Below are 18749 nucleotides of genomic sequence, written 5' to 3'. Positions count from 1 at the left end.
TATCTAAATCAACAGCTATTTAATCAAACTTTATGAGCAGGCAAAATATTTCTGCTTTTGGTGGTTTACCCTCTGCAAAAAAGCTTTATGATATAATTAGCTAAGACCTGCTGCTTCCTTTTAGAATTCTAAAAAAAAACCTATCTGGAAAATTAATATATCTTAATTCTGGAACCAGAGAAAATGAAATATCTTCATATTCTAAGGGGAACCTCTACAGACCTAGACAAAGCTTACTATGTAAAATCAATTATATTAATAAAAGCATGCAAACAGTATTTTTATTGATTTCTCTGCTCTTGCTAATTTGATTTTCTTCAGAAGTAAAGAAACATCTTGGCTGAGAAGCAAAATGTCTTCCAGGAAAAAAAAAACTTCATATGCCTTTTGAAAAAGCACCATTGGGACAACCATGACCTGGATGATTGAGAATCTCCATAGATATTTAGCAATGCTATATACAAGGAAGTTTGCACTATAATTTGCAAATTACTGATCCACAGTTGGACTTAGGGATTCTCATTCAAAATCAGAGAATTGTCATGCAGCATTCATTTTCCCTTTTGAAGGGTCCTTCAGAGAAGAACAAACTGTAATCTCCGTGTTCAAAATGCCAGTTAAGACTAAGGAGATTTAGACATCAATCTTCATTCTAGACCTATATATTCCCAAAGCATGTAAACAGATATGCAGTCCTCTATAAGTGATCCCATTTTCAAATAAAGATAGGACTGAGGTAGACTGTTTTTATTTTTTTGCAGAGCTTCCCTTAATGTTGCACAGTAGTTCAAATGAAGGGAGAAAGGGTGAAATAAACAATGTTTCTTTGGCAGAGGACAGCCTCAAGCTGCCCTCGGCTCTTTTACCAGCAATTGCCTGTTGAATTCGGAGAGGAAGGTGCTTGCCACTTCTTTTTTGTGTGAGATTGGAGAAACTTTTTGCTGGTCTACTGTTGTTTTACAACCATGACAATTTCCAGGTGTATAGATTTCAAATCCTAGCGGAATGTCAAATTCTATATTAAATGTTAGTTTGTGGACTCTGAGGAGACCTAGAAATGGTCAAGTTTAGGAAAGCCAAATAGTTGCATAACAAAGGGAAAACAGACAAAGATTGTCACAATCTTTGCCCAATAGTGCACTCATTCCAACTCTGGAGATTGTTGTAGTTGGTAAATCACTATCTACAGATGAATATATTTTGTAGTTCGCCTTTGGCCTATTCAACCAATAATGGATAAACAAACCAGGATTCAGGATGAGGGATTCTTCTAAATAAGAAAACTGGCTACAATATTTATTTTGCTACTCTTCATAGCAAAACACTAATGGCACACAATTAAATGTTTCTAAGAAGCTTGACAAGAAAATTAATCTGTTGGAATTGCTGCAACTTGCACTCAAATCTCCATCCCCAACTAAAAATATTTACTGCAATCATATTCTCATTCTCTCTCTCCCCCTCCCTCCCCGTAAAAAAATCCTAACACAAAACACCATAAAAGTGCTTGGAAGCCTGCAGGAAAGGGAGTGTGGATTTCATAATGAATGAAAGGGCTAAATTGCACGTCTAAATATATCAATGGTTGTCATCTAGGGTGTTGTAAGTGCGCATTAAAGGAAGAATCCACAGGCTCATGATAACTGCATATTATGCTCCAGTAAGCAACATTCTGAATGAATAAAATCCAGAAGAAAAATGTATTCTTTTCCAGAGTGGGTTTGCAGGATGGTCCAGAGATGGTATTATCACAGCCAATTGGCCTCGAAACTGGGTTGAAGCTGAAGCCATGCCTTTGGGCTCCTCTCCTCTGACACCAGTTTCAATCCAGTCTGGCCAAAGAGAGGTTGTAAATTCTTGACTCCTGATCTGATTCAACTTTTCTGGACCATCCTCGACTCAACTTGCTTCCTTCTCACAAGGAGACCCTTCCTTCACCTCCCAGTAAGTCCCTGCTATTAGCTGCGGGCTTTTCAGCTACTTGAGGGTTATATTTCAGGGCTTGGAGGCTCCGGTGGCTGGGTTGCTGTCCCGGCGGGTAGATCCCCTTCCCCCCCACACGTCTCCTGGGGAGGGGACTTCAACCAGGCAGTGTTCCATTGCCTCTTCCAGGAGGGTTAAAGCCTCGGCTGACATTCGCCCTTCCCGTGCCAGCCAAAGAGACGAAGCTAGGAGGCACAGGGCCTTGGTGAGAACTTTCTCCAGGGCAGAGAGGTTGAGGGCTCTGCAGGGCAGGATCAGTCCCTCCCACTCCAGGTCCAGGTCACCCCTAGGGGGCCCTACCAGGCAGGATTCTCCCCCTAGGTCACCAGATTCCTTGAGGGAGTGTAGTGGGGGGGGGATTTATTGCCCATTCCCCTCCCCTTTCCATGGAGGATTTTGACCAGGTAGATAACCAGCCTGGGTTTCTATCCCTAGGTAGAGATCCATCCAAGCCAACCCTGGCACCTACCCCCAGCCATAGTCAGGTGCCTGGGGCATCCAGCTGGAACTCCTTGGATATGGAGGACCTGCCTGTGAGTCTTCAGAACCTCATTGAAAGAGCCATTGCATCTGGTGTGGCTGCAAGCGTGCAACACCAAGGGCCTCGCTCTGCCTCTTGGGGCGAGGTCACGGTCCCCAGCTCTTCATCAGCCCAGCCACAGGGCCCTTCCCAGCCAGTCTGCCCCCTGGGTCCCCGTCCTTGGCAAGTGAGGGGTATGTCCTGGGGGACAAAGCGCAGCATGACCCAGATCTCTCTGAGGATGAGGAGGAACTGGAGCCTGAACCGCCAGCCTTCACAGGATTGTTCCCCCCTAACTTGTTCCAGTCCCTCCTATGCAAGGCGCATGCCACTGCTCAGCTTGGGGGGGGGGGCGAGGGGGCCAAGGCACGTGAGCCAGTAAGGAAGCCCCAAAGCATGGTCTATTCCGAACCCAAAGAGGTTAAGGAGGAGATTCCTGCTCCCGACCTTTTCCTGGAAGTAGTTAAGAGACAATGGGAGACACCCGGGGCTTTCCCCACCTCAGGCAGCAATGAAAGACGGTTCTATAACTTTGAACCAGATTTCTCTCAAGCATTGCATTGTGGATCCACCGGTGGTGGCCTTGGGTGCCCCAGCATCACTGGTACCCAAGGATGTGGCAGACAACCTGAAGGCAGAGGACAGGAAGGCAGAGATAATCCTCAGGAAGACCTTCCAGTTGTCGGCTTGGGCCATTAAGGCGGCAGCCTCCACCTCGTTTTTCAACCGTACGGCCATCCTTTGGATGGAGCAGATTCAGGCGCGCATTCCACTGGAGAACGTACACCTACACCAGGACATCAACAAGTTACTGGCGGTTGCTCAGTTCTCAGCTGACGCTATCTTAAACGCCATGAAGTTTGCTTCCAGGGCTATGGCATCGTCTATCGTGTCGCGCTGCCTCCTGTGGCTCCGTGGCTGGCAGGCAGATAACAAGGCGAAGTGGCAACTAGTGACAGCTGCCTATACAGGGGGTTCCCTCTTCGGGACTTCCCTTGACCCCATCCTGGTGGAGGATAAGAACAAGAAGAAGGCACTTCCAACATCGACCAAGAAGGCAGAGCAGAGGTCCACGCCCTATTATCGCAGGTCAGCACAGCAACCACAGGAACAGGACACCAATCAGAGCAGGTACCCGGGGGGCAGGGCGGATAGGCCATCCAACAGGGGATTCAATAGGGACAGGCCCCGCTTCCAGCCTCAGGGCAAACGGCCCTTTCGAGAAGGGGGTGGTCGCCCCTTCCGCTGGGGCAAGTAGGTCACCTGCGACCCCACCCATTGGCGGCCGCCTAGCTCTATTTGCAGACGCCTGGACAGAGATATCCACGGATGCCTGGGTCTTCAGTACGGTGACCCATGGTCTCTGTCTGGAATTCCTTTCCCTTCCCCCCAATTGTTTCCAGGTGTTCCACCCGACCAAGAACGTTGACAAGCGCCAGCAGATGTGGCAGGCCATCCAGCACCTGCTCGACATTGCAGCCAGAGAGTCCCTGTCAGCCTCTGCTTTGCTGCTTGTTTTCGGCTGCCATGAAACAGGGAGGGAGGGCATGGTAATTGGGTGAGGGAAGTAACCTGTACAGGAGGACTGTTAAATGGGGGTTGTTGACACCGTTTGTTTGCGCATGTGGAAGGAGGGGAGTTTCCTGCCAAGGCCAACTGTCCAGCATTCCAACCTGATGATGATTTTTGAAGATGTCTCCCACCTGACAGCTATGGTGATATACGATTGGACTATGGACTGGGGTACCAAGGGGAGGGGAATGAAATATGTATTGATATCTATTGCTTTCGCGCTCTTTTGCTCAGATCCAGCTTTGCTTAGCTTCTCATCACTTATAATCAGTAAAAGTACACTTAATTCTGCAAAATGGATTCGAATGGTTTCTTTCTTGGTTATTAAGTGAAGCCGCCGTGACATTAAGCTGGATCTCAGCTCGCACCCATCCCGAAGCTGACACTTTCTGAGGGGGGTGCACCCAACGCTGAAGAATGTCCCACCAGTGCAGTGATCAAGAGGAAGATATGGGAGCGGCCACAGGCCCGTCGGTGACGGAGCTGTTGGCTGACCTGCCGGTAGAGGAACAATCTGTTCGACTAAGGTGAACTTGGGAGTGGGACAGAAAGAGGACCCTGAAGAACCGTTGACTAGGATTACTGTGAGGAGACCCAGAAGACCAGCAGCTGACTGGCGAGATCCTGAGGAGGAAAATCTTATGATGTCCCAAGCCATGAAACTTCTCAAAGGGGTGTGGGAGAGACGCCAGACTTGGGAGAGTGGAATGGAGAGAGGAATTGAGGCAGAGACAGAGAGAAGGTATACCTTGCCTGACTTGAGAGAGGCTGGGGGGGGGCGAAGGGGGAATTGTACAAGATGACCCAGCGCCGACCCCAATCCCCACAGCTAGAGACATTCCAAGAGAGGGGGGGGCTCGCAGACGCCGGATGGCTATGTTTCCTCCTTTGTGTAAAATACTGGGGAGAACCAAAAGAGCTTGGCCTATTTCTTATTCAAGTGTGGAATTATATGCAGATGTATGGCCATGAACTGGGTTCTGATGAAGCTAAAGTAAGAATTATATTGATGGCTTTGGAGAAAAAAGCAGCAGATTGGATGGTGGGGTTGCACAATGCTGACTCCCTACTTTTGAGAGTCTTTAATGGGTTTATGGCCTCTTTGAGGAAATGTTTTGATGATCCCCTCACAGAGAGAAGAGCCAGGATTAAATTTACAACTCTTAGGCAGGGGAAATGGCCAGTAGCTGAGTATGTACAAGAATTTCAGGAGCTGTCAGCTTACATGAGGGGGTGGTCTGAAGAAGCATTGCTAGACCATTTCGCTGATGGGTTAAACAAAGAGATTTAACAGCATTGTGTGAACAGAAGCGCCCCCCCCCCCGTAGATTACAACCTTGATATGAAGCAGCCGCTGAGGTAGAAATTGACCTAGCCGGGCTGAATTTCAAAGGGGGAGGGTGAAGAATCCCCCCTGCCAACCCCCCCCAAGAGTTCCGAAAGGGGGGAAGGGGGGATTTGCAAGCAAACCCAAGCCTTCCGTGTGCTTCCGTTGTGGGAAGGAGGGGCATCGCACCGTGAATTGTCAGGACAAGATGAGCCAAAATACCCCTTTTCAGTGAAAGATCTTCAGATAAGTTGCCCTCACACAGACCCACCGATTGCAGCATTGACGTTCTATCTGGAGTAAAACTCCCTAAGACCCAAATTTACTCAATGACCCCTAGGGAAATGGACGAATTGAGAAAATTCATTGACAAAAATTTGGAAAGGGGGTTCATTGAACCAGCTAGAACTGGAGTGGCTGCTCCGGTCTTGTTCAGAGAAAAGATGGTTCCTTCAGGCTCTGTGTGAACTTTAAAAACCTGAACGGGGTTTGTGTCCAAAATGTCTACCCTTTGCCACTGATTAAGGACATGCTAGCCCAACTGGGTAAAGGGAAGATTTTCACAAAATTAGATCTATGGGAGGCATACTACCGGGTCACAATTAAGGAAGGGGATGAGTGGAAAACTGCGTTTAATTGCCCTCTTGGTTGTTTCCAATTTTGAGTTATGCCGTTTGGACTGCAGGAGGTGTCAGCTGTTTTCATGCAATTAATTAATGAGGTTTTACATGATCACCTTTACAAAGGCGTGATGGTCTATCTGGACGATATCCTTATTTACACGGAAACACGTGAAGAACATGTGAAACTTGTTCGCACAGTACTCAAAAAGCTTCGTGCAGCAGAACTGTATGCCAAATTATCCAAATGCGAATTTCATCAGGAGGTGGTGGACTATCTGGGGTATCGCATCTCCCACGAGGGGATAGAAATGGACCCAGCAAAGGTCAAAGCAGTCACTGAATGGGTGGCCCCCCCGCACGCGTAAGCAATTGCAAAGCTTCTTAGGTTTTGCTAATTTCTATCGTCATTTTATTCCTTCTTTTGCCAAGATTGCATTGCCAATTACAAATATCCTGAAATCAAAGGGGGGGGGACCCAAACCGGGTAAGCCCTTGAACTGGACTATGGAATGCCAGGCTGCGTTCGAGAAATTAAAACGCCTGTTTGCAGCTGAACCAGTCCTGAAATACCTGGACATGGATTCACCTTTTGTAGTCCAGGCAGATACTAGTGATGTTGCAGTAGGGGAGGTGCTACTTCAGCCAAATGCACACGGGAAGTTGCAACCCTGCGCTTATACCCCTCGAAAGCTAACAGAGACTGAGAGACGATGGACTATTTGGGAAAAGGAAACTTTTGCTGTCCGGTGGGCCTTGATGACCTGGCGTCATTTTTTGGAGGGGGCGAAACACCCTTTTGAGGTATGGACTGATCACAAAAACTTAAGAGGCATTAAAAGAAACCCGGAAACCAGCACAACATTTCAATAGATTCAATTTCACTTTGAAATATGTCCCAGGATGGAAGAATTTTATGGCTGATGCATTGTCCAGACTTCCTCAATATAACGGTTCAAAGCTTGAGTGTTGTCCAACCTGTCATGCCAATGAGAAGTCTCGCCGTTCCTGTTGTCACCAGAAGCCAGACCACTTCCAATTTGGAAGTCACACAAGACCTCGTTACAAAGCTCAAGGGAGCTCTTGAAATTGATGAGTGGTTCCGCCAATATACGGATGAATGTACCGTGAAGGATGGCCTGGCTTGGATTGGTGCTAAATTATATGTTCCCGCAACTATTAGAGCCATGGTCCTTCAACGTGCTCATGACTCTCGCATGGCCGGTCACTTTGGTTTTGTGAAAACCCTGCATCTTGTCAAGAGGCAATTTTGGTGGCCCTCATTGAAAAAAGACATTGACTCTTATGTGGCTAGTTGCCCCACTTGTGCTGGGGCAAAATGTCCTTTTTCTGGAGGAGGGCCAAATGTCAGCCTCTGCTTTGCTGCTTGTTATCGGCTGCCATGAAACGGGGAGGGAGGGCATGGTAATTGGGTGAGGGAAGTAATCTGTACAGGAGGACTGTTAAATGGGGGTTGTTCACATCGTTCGTTTGCGCATGTGGAAAGAGGGGAGTTTCCCGCCAAGACCAACTGTCCAGCATTCCAACCTGATGATGATTTTTGAAGGTATCTCCCACCTGACAGCTGTGGTGATATACGATTGGACTATGGACTGGGGTACCAAGGGGAGGGGAATGAATCATGTATTGATATCTATTGCTTTTGCGCTCTTTTGCTCAGATCAGCTTTGCTTAGTTTCTCATCACTTATAATCAGTAAAAGTACACTTAATTCTGCAAAATGGAGTCGAGTGGTTTCTTTCTTGGTTATTAAGTGAAGGAGCAGTGACAGTCCCCGAGGACCAGGCAAGCAAGAGGTTTTATTCAAACCTGTTCCTAGTGCCAAAATCATCGGGAGATGGAGAGCCATTTTAGACCTAAAGTTCCTAAACCAATCCTTAGTGTATAGACGTTTTAAGATGGCTTCCTTTAAGTCCATTCTGGCAGGGATCCAGGAGTGGGACTACATGGCATCCATTGATCTCACGGAGGCCTACCTGCACATCTCCATCCACCCTGAGCATAGGCGTTTTCTTTGTTTTTCCTTCTTAGGGCTTCACTACCAGTACAGGGCTCTACCGTTGGGTTGGCTTCGGCCTCCAGGACCTTTACTAAGGTGTTAGTGGTAACGGCCACCCATCTGAGGGAGATTCCCATCAGGCTTTTCTCCTACCTGGATGATATCCTTGTCCAGGGGGCGTCTCCTGCTCAGATTAGGTCAGATCTTCAGCAGGTCATTGACACCCTCCAGGACTTAGGGTTCTCGATTAATTTCGAGAAGAGTACTCTCTCCCCATCCACCCGAATCCTACATCTGGGGGCGGTGATTGATTCCCAGCTGGGTTGAGTGTTTCTTTCCCCGGACCGCAGGTCCAGCTTGTTGAAGTTAATTAACCAGATCCGGAAGGATCATTGTGTTCCCGTAGTTCTTCTTTCCAGCTTGCTGGGAAAGTTCATCTCATGCATCGAAGTGGTCCCGTGGACGCAACTAAACGCCAGGACTAGACTAAACGCTCCAATGGAGGCTACTGCCATATCAGAGGGCCGATTCCAGCAACTCGACACTCAAGGTACCAGCGGCGCCGCAGGCTGATGTCTCTCAAGTGTTGGATGTCCCCAGCTTTGCTCAAGGGCTTCGAATTCAGGGAACAACAGTGCCTCATACTGACAACAGACGCCAGCCTGTTCGGTTGTGGGGCAACTGTAGGCTCCGGCCGGTGGCAAAAGAACGACCTTCAACACAACATAAATTGGCTGGAGCTTCGGGCAGTCCACTTTGCCCTACGACGGTTCCAAACCTCAGTAGAAGGTCATCATGTTCTCGTCTTAACAGACAACGTTGCAGCAAAGGCACACATCAATCGACAGGGGGGCACACGGTCCAGGGCGTTGCACACTGAGGCGATGTCGCTGGGATACTGGGCGGAGAAACACCTGCGCTCCATCCGAGCGGAACACATCACTGGCGTCGACAACCATCAGGTGGACTGGCTGAGCCAGGAGACGGTAGACAACGGAGAGTGGAGTCTATCCAAGGACCTCTTCCAGAGGATCGGGAAACTGGTGGTGGACCTGTTCGCCACTCCATCCAACGCTTAGCTGCCGCGGTTCTTCTTTCAGTTCCCAGCTCGAGGAACAGAGGGGGTCAATGCCCTTTGCTCCAAGTGGCCGGTCAGGCTGTTGTATGCTTCCCCCCCCACCTCTCCTTCCCAGGGTCATCCAGAAGGTAGTCAGTGAGCAGGCTGAAGTAATCCTAGTGGCCCCCTACTGGCCCAGGAGGGCTTGGTTCGCGGACCTGCTGAGTCTGTCGGCAGGGAGACCGTGGAGGATTCCCCGGGGGGAGGTGAGATTGCTACAGGATAAGTTGGTCCATCCAGAACCACAGTGGCTCCAACTGGCCATGTGGAGATTGAGCAGTCCGAAAAGGTGATCAGAACCATCGAGGCCTCCCGCAGACAGTCAACCAACAGGATTTACAATTCCACTTGGGAGACATTTGTCTCCTGGTGCCAGGCTGCCCACGTGACCCCCTCCAGGACCACGGTCCCTCAAGTCCTGAATTTTCTTCAGGAGGGTCTGGACAAGGGCCTGTCCCTAGCCACAGTTAGGAGACAGTTGGTGGCACTGCCAACAGTGCTACCTGGGGAGGGGCCCACTCCGCTACCTCGTTTGCCCTTAGTTAAGAGGTTCCTCAAGGGGGCGGCCCACCTTCGTCCACCACCAATCCACAGGTTTCCTACATGGCACCTTCCCACAGTGCTACGGTTCCTTATGGCCGAGCCTTTTGAACCACTCTGGACGGTTAACCGGAAGCTCCTCACTTGCAACAGGTTGTGTTCCTGGTGGCTATCACCTCGGCTAGGCGAGTCACAGAGCTGGGGGCTCTCTCCTCCAGGGAGGATCTATGCACGTTTCACAATAACAGGATAGTGCTACGCCTGGACCCGGCTTTCCTGCCAAAGGTAAACAGGTCTTGCACCGGGCGCAGGAGGTGGTTCTTCTGGAGTTCTGCCCAGACCCGACCAGGGAGCGGGAGCACAGTTGGCACCGTTTAGATGTAAGAAGGGCCTTACGGATTTACCTAAGGCAGACGGCGGACTTTCTTGGTCTGAGGCTCTGTTTGTGTCATTCCCACCCTCATCGCTAGGGAAGAGTGTCTCTCCGTCCACCATTAGTCGGTGGATCCGTCTGGCCATTGCCCTTGCCTATGAGGCGCCGAACTTGCCAGTTCCGGCTGGCATCACGGCCCACTCCACTAGGAGTGCAACCACCTCGGTGGCCTGGGGCCTCCCAGGCCCCTATAGAAGACATCTGCAGGGCAGCAACATGGGCATCCCCATCGCCCTTCATCCGGCACTACAGGCTGGATGCCTTCGCATCTTCCAATGGCCGCAGGGTCCTGCAACAGGTCCTGTTGGATCAGTGAGGGCCCACCCTTGGGACGAAACTTGGGAATGTCCCATCTCTGGACCATCCTGCAAACCCACTCTGGAAAATGACAATTGGTCTTACCTGAACTGTTATTTTAAGAGGTGTTTGCAGGATGGGCCAGTTCCCACCCTAAGTTAGATAGACAGTATTGGGGGTGGAGGTGTCTTCTTTGTGACTTGTTTTCTGCATACTGCATTGAAACTGGAGTCAGAGGAGAGGAGCCCAGAGGCGTGGCTTCAGCTTCAACCCAGTCTCGAGGCCAATTGGCTGTGATAATACCATCTCTGGCCCATCCTGGAAACACCTCTTAAAATAACAGTTCAGGTAACTCTCATTCTAGGGTCAAAACAAGACAAATGAGTACAAAAAAAAATGACAGGACCATTCAAAGAATAAGCATGGATGAGACTAGTGACATACCATAGCTCTTTAAAAAAAGTTCTGTGTTTCATTTGCAAAGTTTAAGTCATAGATACGTACATACACACGGTTAGTCCTCAAGGTAAGATACTAATTGGGGCTGGAATTTCTGTCAATAAGTGGTGCAGTTGTAAAGTATACACCCTGTTTCCCTGAAAATAAGCCCTCCACGGATAATAAGCCCAACCGTGCTTTTGAGCACATGCACTAAAATAAGCCCTCCCTGAAAATATTGCAACATAGGAGCTATGAAGTGACCATGCTCACCGCCTCCTGCACCTCAAAAATACTAAGACCTCCCTGAAAATAAGGCCAAGCACTTATTTGGGGGGGGGGGGGAGAAAATAAGACCATGTCTTATTTTCAGAGAAACACGGTATCATGCAACCACATCACTTAGCTTAGTCAATCCTCATTACCGTTGTTAGCCGAATTGTTAAGCAAATCCTCATATTGACCCAAACCATTCCTAGCTTGGTTGCTCCCAGCCGGATCCCCAATAAGATAAGGCACTGCTTCCTCTTCAATCTGCCTCCCCTGCCATCTCTGTACTTCTGGCTGCCCTGTACAGTGCACTCCTCAGTGGCAGTGCTAGAGCTGAAGTAGACCACCTGGGGTCTACTATCCTCAAGATGTCTATTTCCATTCCTGTGTTGCCACTACTACTGAAGAGTGCTGGCTTGCAGGGCGGCTAGAAGGGCAGAGATAGGGGGAGGGAAATGGCTGTGGGAAGCTGAAGTGTCCCTGTGGTTGCAAATATGGGTTGGCTGCCAAGTGCCCAAATTTTGATCATGCAACCATGGGGGTGCTGCAACAGTCATAGCTTTGACGACTGAGCATAAATACCATTCATTCAGCACAGCCATAACTGTGAGTTGTTGAACCAATTGTTAAGCAAGGACTTCTTGTATATCCAATGGAATACAAGTCTAAAAGCATGACCCATTTGATTATGTTGAAGGACAAAGAGAGAAATGAAAGATTAAAATGCAATGACAGGTTTGAATGTTGGAGATGCCAATTTTGGGTAGTGTCAAGGGGTGCTCTTGGGAAAAACTGACACGGATGTTAAAATGTTAAAGAAATGAGAATGAAAACAGAATAATTGCAAAAAGAAAAAGTACAATCCCATATGAAAAAATATTGGGACACAAATTAATCTCTCAATTAATTTAGTTTTAAGTGGATGTTAGTCATAACTGGAAAGTGGGTAAGTAGTCATAAATGCTGTGAGAATATCAACAAACTGCATGGCTGCAAGTGTAGACTATAAGTGAAGAAATTGTTAAATACATATGTAGTTTATCTACAAAGTGGCAGTTGCTCTACAATTGGAAAATACCCAGGGCAATAGCTGATATAAAACAAAAGGTAGCAAGAGTAAAAATAAATATGAAGGTGGATTAGTTTCGGAAGGTGTCAAAATGTTGAATGAAATGGTATGAAATATGAGACTGAAAAAAATTGAGCTGTACAAGGTAATTTTCTGCAGAACAAGGGATTATGTACCAAGTTTTTGCTCTTCAGCAGGTGATTTAAAAATACGTGCATGCATTGAGAAAGATTATGTTAAACATATTGATTTAGAGAATGCACTGATGTTCCTCAATCCTTTCACCCTGAAGGAACCCTTGACATAATTTTCAGGTCTCTGGAAGCCCTACATAAAAATGGCAAAAAATACAAACACAATACAATTCATTTTTAACTTACACAATCCTTGTTTTACAATGGCACTTAACAGCAAAGCACTATGTCAGCACTTAAGAAACAGTATATAAAAATCCTCACAACTGCAATCACTAGCACTGGAAGGTGTACAAACAAGAAAACAAACAAGCTTTAATTATGACCTCTCATAGAACAGTCATGTATGTGCAAAAACAATTATTGCTTAGTAAATAGTTCAACATTAAACTATAGGTAAGACAGGGCAGTGTGGTGTCCACTTGATATTTATGGTAACTACAGATAAATGCACAAGGAATGTCTGTCTGTCCAAAGAAAGAAAATGGCTATATATAAGACTGCTTCTGCTAAGTGAGAGCTGGGTATATTAGGAGAAACCAAAATTAACTACAGTTTAAATGGGATATTTTGGGTACTTAAGAAGTGATTGTTGCTGACTTTTTCAAGGAGATGACATGTGAATAAATGCAAACTGGATTTTAAAAAAAGTGATTGGTATGAAAATTTATTTAAAGTGGTTTGGTCATATAGAGAGAACAAGACTCAAACTGCAAAATACTGCAAATATATGAAGTGAATGAATCAAGAGGAAGGTGAAGACACAGAAAGCTGCAATGAGATGGAGTGGAGAATCTCCAAATGAAAGAGGAAAGAACTCCGAAGAACAAAAGGCAACGTATGAAGCAGTTGTTAGGCGCAGAGGAAGCAAGGATGGTTTGTAAGAATAGAAAGATATGGGGGCGTAAATTAGTTTTAGCTGTTTTCTTTTCTTTGTCTGATCTCAAGCCTTTAATTTTTATGAGCAATTATTTCTACTGGCCACATAATGCTGCTCACCTTAGTAGAAAACAGCATAATGGGTATGATTGTAGATGTACAATGTAAAAATAGAATAGGTAACCTAAATAATAAATAGCAAAAAAAAAAAAATAGTTACTTTTGTTAATTACTTTGAGATAGACTATAGAGTTGTAACCTTTAGAATTTTTAAAAAATGCAAAACCATTTTGTTTTAACTGGTGGTGATAAGAAAAGGAAGAGACAAGAAAACTTCTTTTATTCACTCATTAACTTTGAAACATGTACATATGGAGAAAAGACTACTTTTATTCTGGAAATTAGATGTATTATAAAGCCTAAATGGACTAAAGACTAAAAAGATTAAGTCTGGACATGAGAGCTACTGAAGTCCAGATTACTGTATGTGTCCATTGTAAAATACAAGTAAAACCCACAACTATAAAAACCATAACACATAACCAAAACTTGGTACCTCAGTCATCCCTTCGGTTTCCCCAATCCAAAATATCCTCACTCTGCCTCAGGGTCAGAGTAAAAAGCCATGTCTTCCTGGCCTTTCACAAGCACAATTTACAGATTAGGTTTAATTTCAGAGATTCTCAAATTCTGTGATACCTTGACTCCCTAAAATATCTTTATGACTCCTTTCCTAACAAAACTTGTAACACCAGCAATTAGTTTTATATCAAAGGGATTACTTAACTCAAGGGTGAGCAACTATGGCCCCTTTATGACCTGTGGACCTCAACTCCCAGAATTCCTGAGTCGAGTCCACAGATCCTAAAAGGGCCATAGTGGCCGATTCTTGCATTCACCTATTCCTCACCCCAATAGTCAAATCCTGTCAAAATGGATCTCACTAATGTCTTAATCTAAGTAAAGCAAACTAAATTCTGAGAGGGTGCTGTTTGTACTTACAAGCTTGATTTTTTTTTTTAGTACTACTGTGTCCCACATTATTTTAAGGGACTCTTGGCTGATGGTTTTGTATGGCAGGCCAACCTTTGATGTAGGGAGTGGTACATAGAAGGTCACAATTCTTATTTTTATTGCTCCTGTTTGAGAATCCACACAAAATTAGAGGCAATGGGTAAAATCAGGGCATGCTGAAGACTAAACAAAGTCTAGATTAGATCTCCTGTGATTAAAACAGAAAATTTCTAGTATACAAAAAGGAAAGGAAGTGTAAGAGGAGCTATTGATTGTACAATGGTTTTTAGTAGTCAACAGATCCTTTTCTAGATAGTTGTAGAGCAGGCACTTAATTTATCCTATACATTTGCTCTATATTATTTTTAATAAGATTTATATATAGTCTTTTGAGTTTCAATAACAAGATCAACTAACTGGTCATCCATTGGACTCACCTATTCTTCAAAAATTCTCAAAGATTTTACCAACAGCTCTAAAATAACATGTATAAACTTTCAGGATGTTTATCTCTAGAGAGTTTTACTCTCTGAAGTAAAGGTGCTTTTTTTCAAACCATGTTGAACAACTTCAATTGCTTTCCAAGACAACCTAAAATTCCTGAAAGGTTGAGCAGATGTTTCTTTATGAACATGACCAAGAGCAGAACAGCACTTCTAATCCATAACTATCTCAAATGCTAACAAAGGGTACTATGGTCAATGATATCAAATGTCATTGAACAGATTGAGAGTACTACCACAACCATACATATGTCTCTCTTGGTAAAAGTTTATTAGGGCATTCAAAAGCTACTCCATAATATGGGTCATAATACTTTAAGACAAAAGATTGATACGATCTGAAGAGCAACCAAAATATGGATCATAATACTCAAGTTTCCTCTAAAAGGTCCTCTGAAATTACAGTATCACTATCTCCCTTCTCTAAATACAAAATAAAGGATACAAATATATGATTATTAAAATTAGTTTGGTCCAAAGATGGCTTTTCAATCAAACTGAGAGGGAATTGTTGCTTTTTGTGTCTCATTACTAAGCACCATCCCCAAAATGACAACTTTTATTACATTCATGCCTTACATTTACTTGCAAAGAGTAGTGGGAAGGACACTTTTCTACAAGTGATAATTGAAAGAAAAATACTGACCCACAAGGTATGGCACAATTAGGAAACTGAGGAAGATAATAATAATTATCATATGCTTATTGCTTTAAATTAGGGATATGCAAAATTCAGCAATTCAGGAAGCAAACATTCCAGAGTACTCCTGAGAATTTTGAACCCTATCCAGGCAATGCTAAATCTCTGCTTTGTGAAACATGCCAGTTTTGGGACCATATCGGGAAGTAAATTCCTTGAACTCGAAGTTGTGAGATATGGTGGCCATGATGTCCCTATCTGGATTGCAAAAATTTGCACATTTCTATGCTAAATTATACATTAACTAGCGTTGACCAAAAACAAAGGCAGCATAAAAATCTATTAAGTAAAAAAAGAACATACTTGACTCAAAATAAAAGTATATTTTAGAAATATTTTGTTCTTTAGCATTTTAAGAAAACTTTAAAAAAAAAACCTGTATATTACGCTAGTGTGAAATTGCATATATGTGAACAGTGCAGGACAACAGGTAGAAATAAAATTTGCAAACTAGCACATTGCTATGGTCAATGAGACTTTGTTCAGGCACATTCATTATAAACTACCAAACTTTGTTATCACTGGTAATTAAGCAAAACAATAAGAAAACATGGTAAAATATATCTACGAAATAAAACTGGCTATTCTATCTGATATTAGTCACTGAGAGCCAGGCAGTATACAAGCTTGATACATTATTATATTGATAAGAATCTTTACTTTTTAATCTTTAAAACTAATCTTATGTACAATAACATCTATAGTCACACAATTAGTGTTATATAAAGAATAGTTTACACAAACTAAATGCAACTCTGAAGTATTAAATACATGCTAAAGTTCATTCAAAATCATAAGTGCATATAATTAAAAATGCATTCCATGTTGTGAGCATGGGTAAACAGCTTTGTTATTTGCTTTCCTGGAGAAGCATAATTATCAATGTCTCCTTGGACAAATTTAATTCAAACATCCTAGTTAAACACTGAATTGTATAAAATATTTCCCTTCTCACTGAGGAATCAAAACAAAGAAAAATCAATAAACACTGAGCTGGTAAAAACATAATATGGATAAACAAAGCTTTATACTTTTCTATGCAATCTATTCTGACCTGTGAAGCTAAGGAAGTTTGCTTTATAAAAATTGGCAAAATTAGCTTAATGTATTTGGAGGGAGGGCAATATGATACTCTTCAAATGTACATAATTCCCTTACTCCTCAATCAGCAAAATCCTACTTGTGATTTACAAGAATTGTAATCTAATCTAAATGAAGGATGTTAGGCTGGAAAAGACTGATTTGGGTATTCAGAAGACCCCAAATATATCTATTGTATCTTATCATTCATTGTACCTATCTATATTTTAAAACCTAGACTATTAAAAAAATCCTTGACATGATAACAGTATAAATGTCCATTTAATCACAACCCCAATAAACTGTATTTTGGCAAATCAAATATTGTTTCCCTTGAACTAAAATATTTTACTTTCAACTTATTTAGTTATGTTAATTTAGAAACAGAAACAAAAATTACCTAAGAACAAATTAAGACCATGTAATCTCAACTAACATTTTGCTTGAATACAATATTTACTCGGAAGTTTAAGTTCAATTGAAATTAATTTAAGGCACACTTAAAGTTAAGTGTAGCACTGTGTCAAACAATGCTTTATATGATTTGCACTCTATTAATACTTATTGGAAATAAAATATAATCAATATTATAATTTAAATTATGTAAGCATATAATATGGGTATAATTAAGAGAGATCAGCTCCAGCAATTATCAATTTAGCAAAACCACAGTACAAATAAAGCAACAGTTTCAGTGTCCTTAACCAGTTTTACAGCAAAACTATCAAAATTAAAAATAGCATCCGACATCCAAAAACGAAGATGCCCATTTTAATTTGAAGCACAGAAGCAGGCTTGCACACTAAATTTAAACCACACACTTTTCCACCACCACCACCCCTAACATTCAAGATACAAGGCACCTGCCTTGCTCCAGGTAACTCTACAACTCACCTGGACTGTCTATGGAGAGCAGAGCCCCTTTCCCAACCGAGGCAGAGAAATCCTCCTACGCCAATATTTACTTACAAACGCCACCTTTCCCCAAGTACAACAGGATGAGCTCCCCCACCCCTTTCCTCTGTTTCCTTTGCAGCTTTGGCATTGTTGCATTTCAGGCATCCACCGCCCTGTTTTTTTTTTCTCTCTCTCGAAAAAGTCCCTTCCGAGTCTCTCTTTCCCCGCCGTCTGTTGTTGGTCTGCATGCAGTCGCCCCCCTTCTACCCCCGCCGCGCTCCCCAACCAGCCCTCAAGGCCGGTGTTGGACCAGCGGAGCGATGCCCCTCTCCCCCCCTCGTAAAGGATCGACCCTCCCCAACACCCCCACCCAACCAGGAACCCCCACCCACGACCCCCTCCTCCTCCCTCCCTACCTGGGGTACTGCTGTAGGTGCTGTGGCTCCTGAAGCTGCTCTCCGTGCAATAGCTGGCATCATCCTCGTCCTCCATCTCTTCGGGGTAATCGGAATCGTCGTCGTCGTCCATGACCGCCTCCTCTTCCTCGGAGTCGGGCTTCTCCTCCGCCTCGCCGTCTTCCTCCTCCTCCTCGTCGGACCCCACGCTCTCCTCTTCCTCCTCGTCACTCTCATGATCGTCGTACACTACTTTGCCGCCGCCGCCGCTCCTCCTGGACGAGGCGGCCGCCCTGCTTTGGCTGCTGCTGCTGCTCCGGCTGCCTCCGCCTCCTCCTCCCCCCGCCGCCGCTCCAGCCCTACCCCGGCCCCTACCGCTACTGCCTCCCCCACCAGGGGTGCTGCTGCTGCCGCCGCCTCCCTTCCTCCTGCCGCCCCCCCTGGAGGAGGAGGAGGCGGCGGAGGCCTGGCCAGCTCCGGACCCCCTCGACCTGGGCCCCGCAGCCCCAGTCGCCTGGGCCGAAGCCGCCCACCTGCCCCGGCTGCTGCCCCGCAATCGGGACCTCAGACCCCCAATGGGACCCGGCGGGGCGGGCGGAGCAGGGGTGCTCACCCGAGCGGGGACCGCCGGTGGCTGCTGATGTTTGGGCGGCCTGCCTCGCCGGCCCCGCATCGCTGGGCGCTAGCCGAGGGGAGGGAGGGGGGAGAAGAAGCGAGGGGGCGAGGGCACTCGGGTCCGGCGGGAGGCTGCCGGGAGCCTCCTCCCCGCGGTCGGAGCTCTGGGGGGAGGGAGGGGGCGCCACCGACTTGCGAGGGCCGAAGGCTCAATTCGAATCGCCGGCGTCCCGCTCCGGATCGCCACCGGCCGCCATCTTGTTTCT

The 18749-nt window shown here is 45.4% G+C and overlaps 1 protein-coding gene across 10 annotated transcripts in view; it reads right to left on the bottom strand.

Annotated features, from left to right (window-relative positions):
• The window catches only part of BPTF (bromodomain PHD finger transcription factor), a 95157-nt gene extending 76408 nt beyond the window's left edge, over positions 1 to 18749 (bottom strand). For 5 of the 10 annotated variants that reach the window (XM_087710237.1, XM_087710243.1, XM_087710242.1 and 2 more), the window contains exon 1: positions 17890 to 18748. In XM_087710237.1, coding sequence (XP_087566363.1) covers positions 17890 to 18541 — 652 coding nt within the window. In that variant the 5' untranslated portion in view covers positions 18542 to 18748. Of the gene's footprint in view, positions 1 to 17889 lie in introns of all 10 variants that reach the window. The other 5 variants (XM_087710241.1, XM_087710246.1, XM_087710245.1 and 2 more) reach the window with 3 other exon arrangements.

The sequence above is a fragment of the Thamnophis sirtalis genome, unplaced genomic scaffold (assembly GCF_051295495.1).
Source record: "Thamnophis sirtalis isolate CommonGarterSnake01/CBP01778 unplaced genomic scaffold, rThaSir2_p1.2 scaffold_3, whole genome shotgun sequence".
Lineage (NCBI taxonomy): Eukaryota > Metazoa > Chordata > Lepidosauria > Squamata > Natricidae > Thamnophis > Thamnophis sirtalis.
This window is presented reverse-complemented; position numbering and strand designations above follow the sequence as displayed.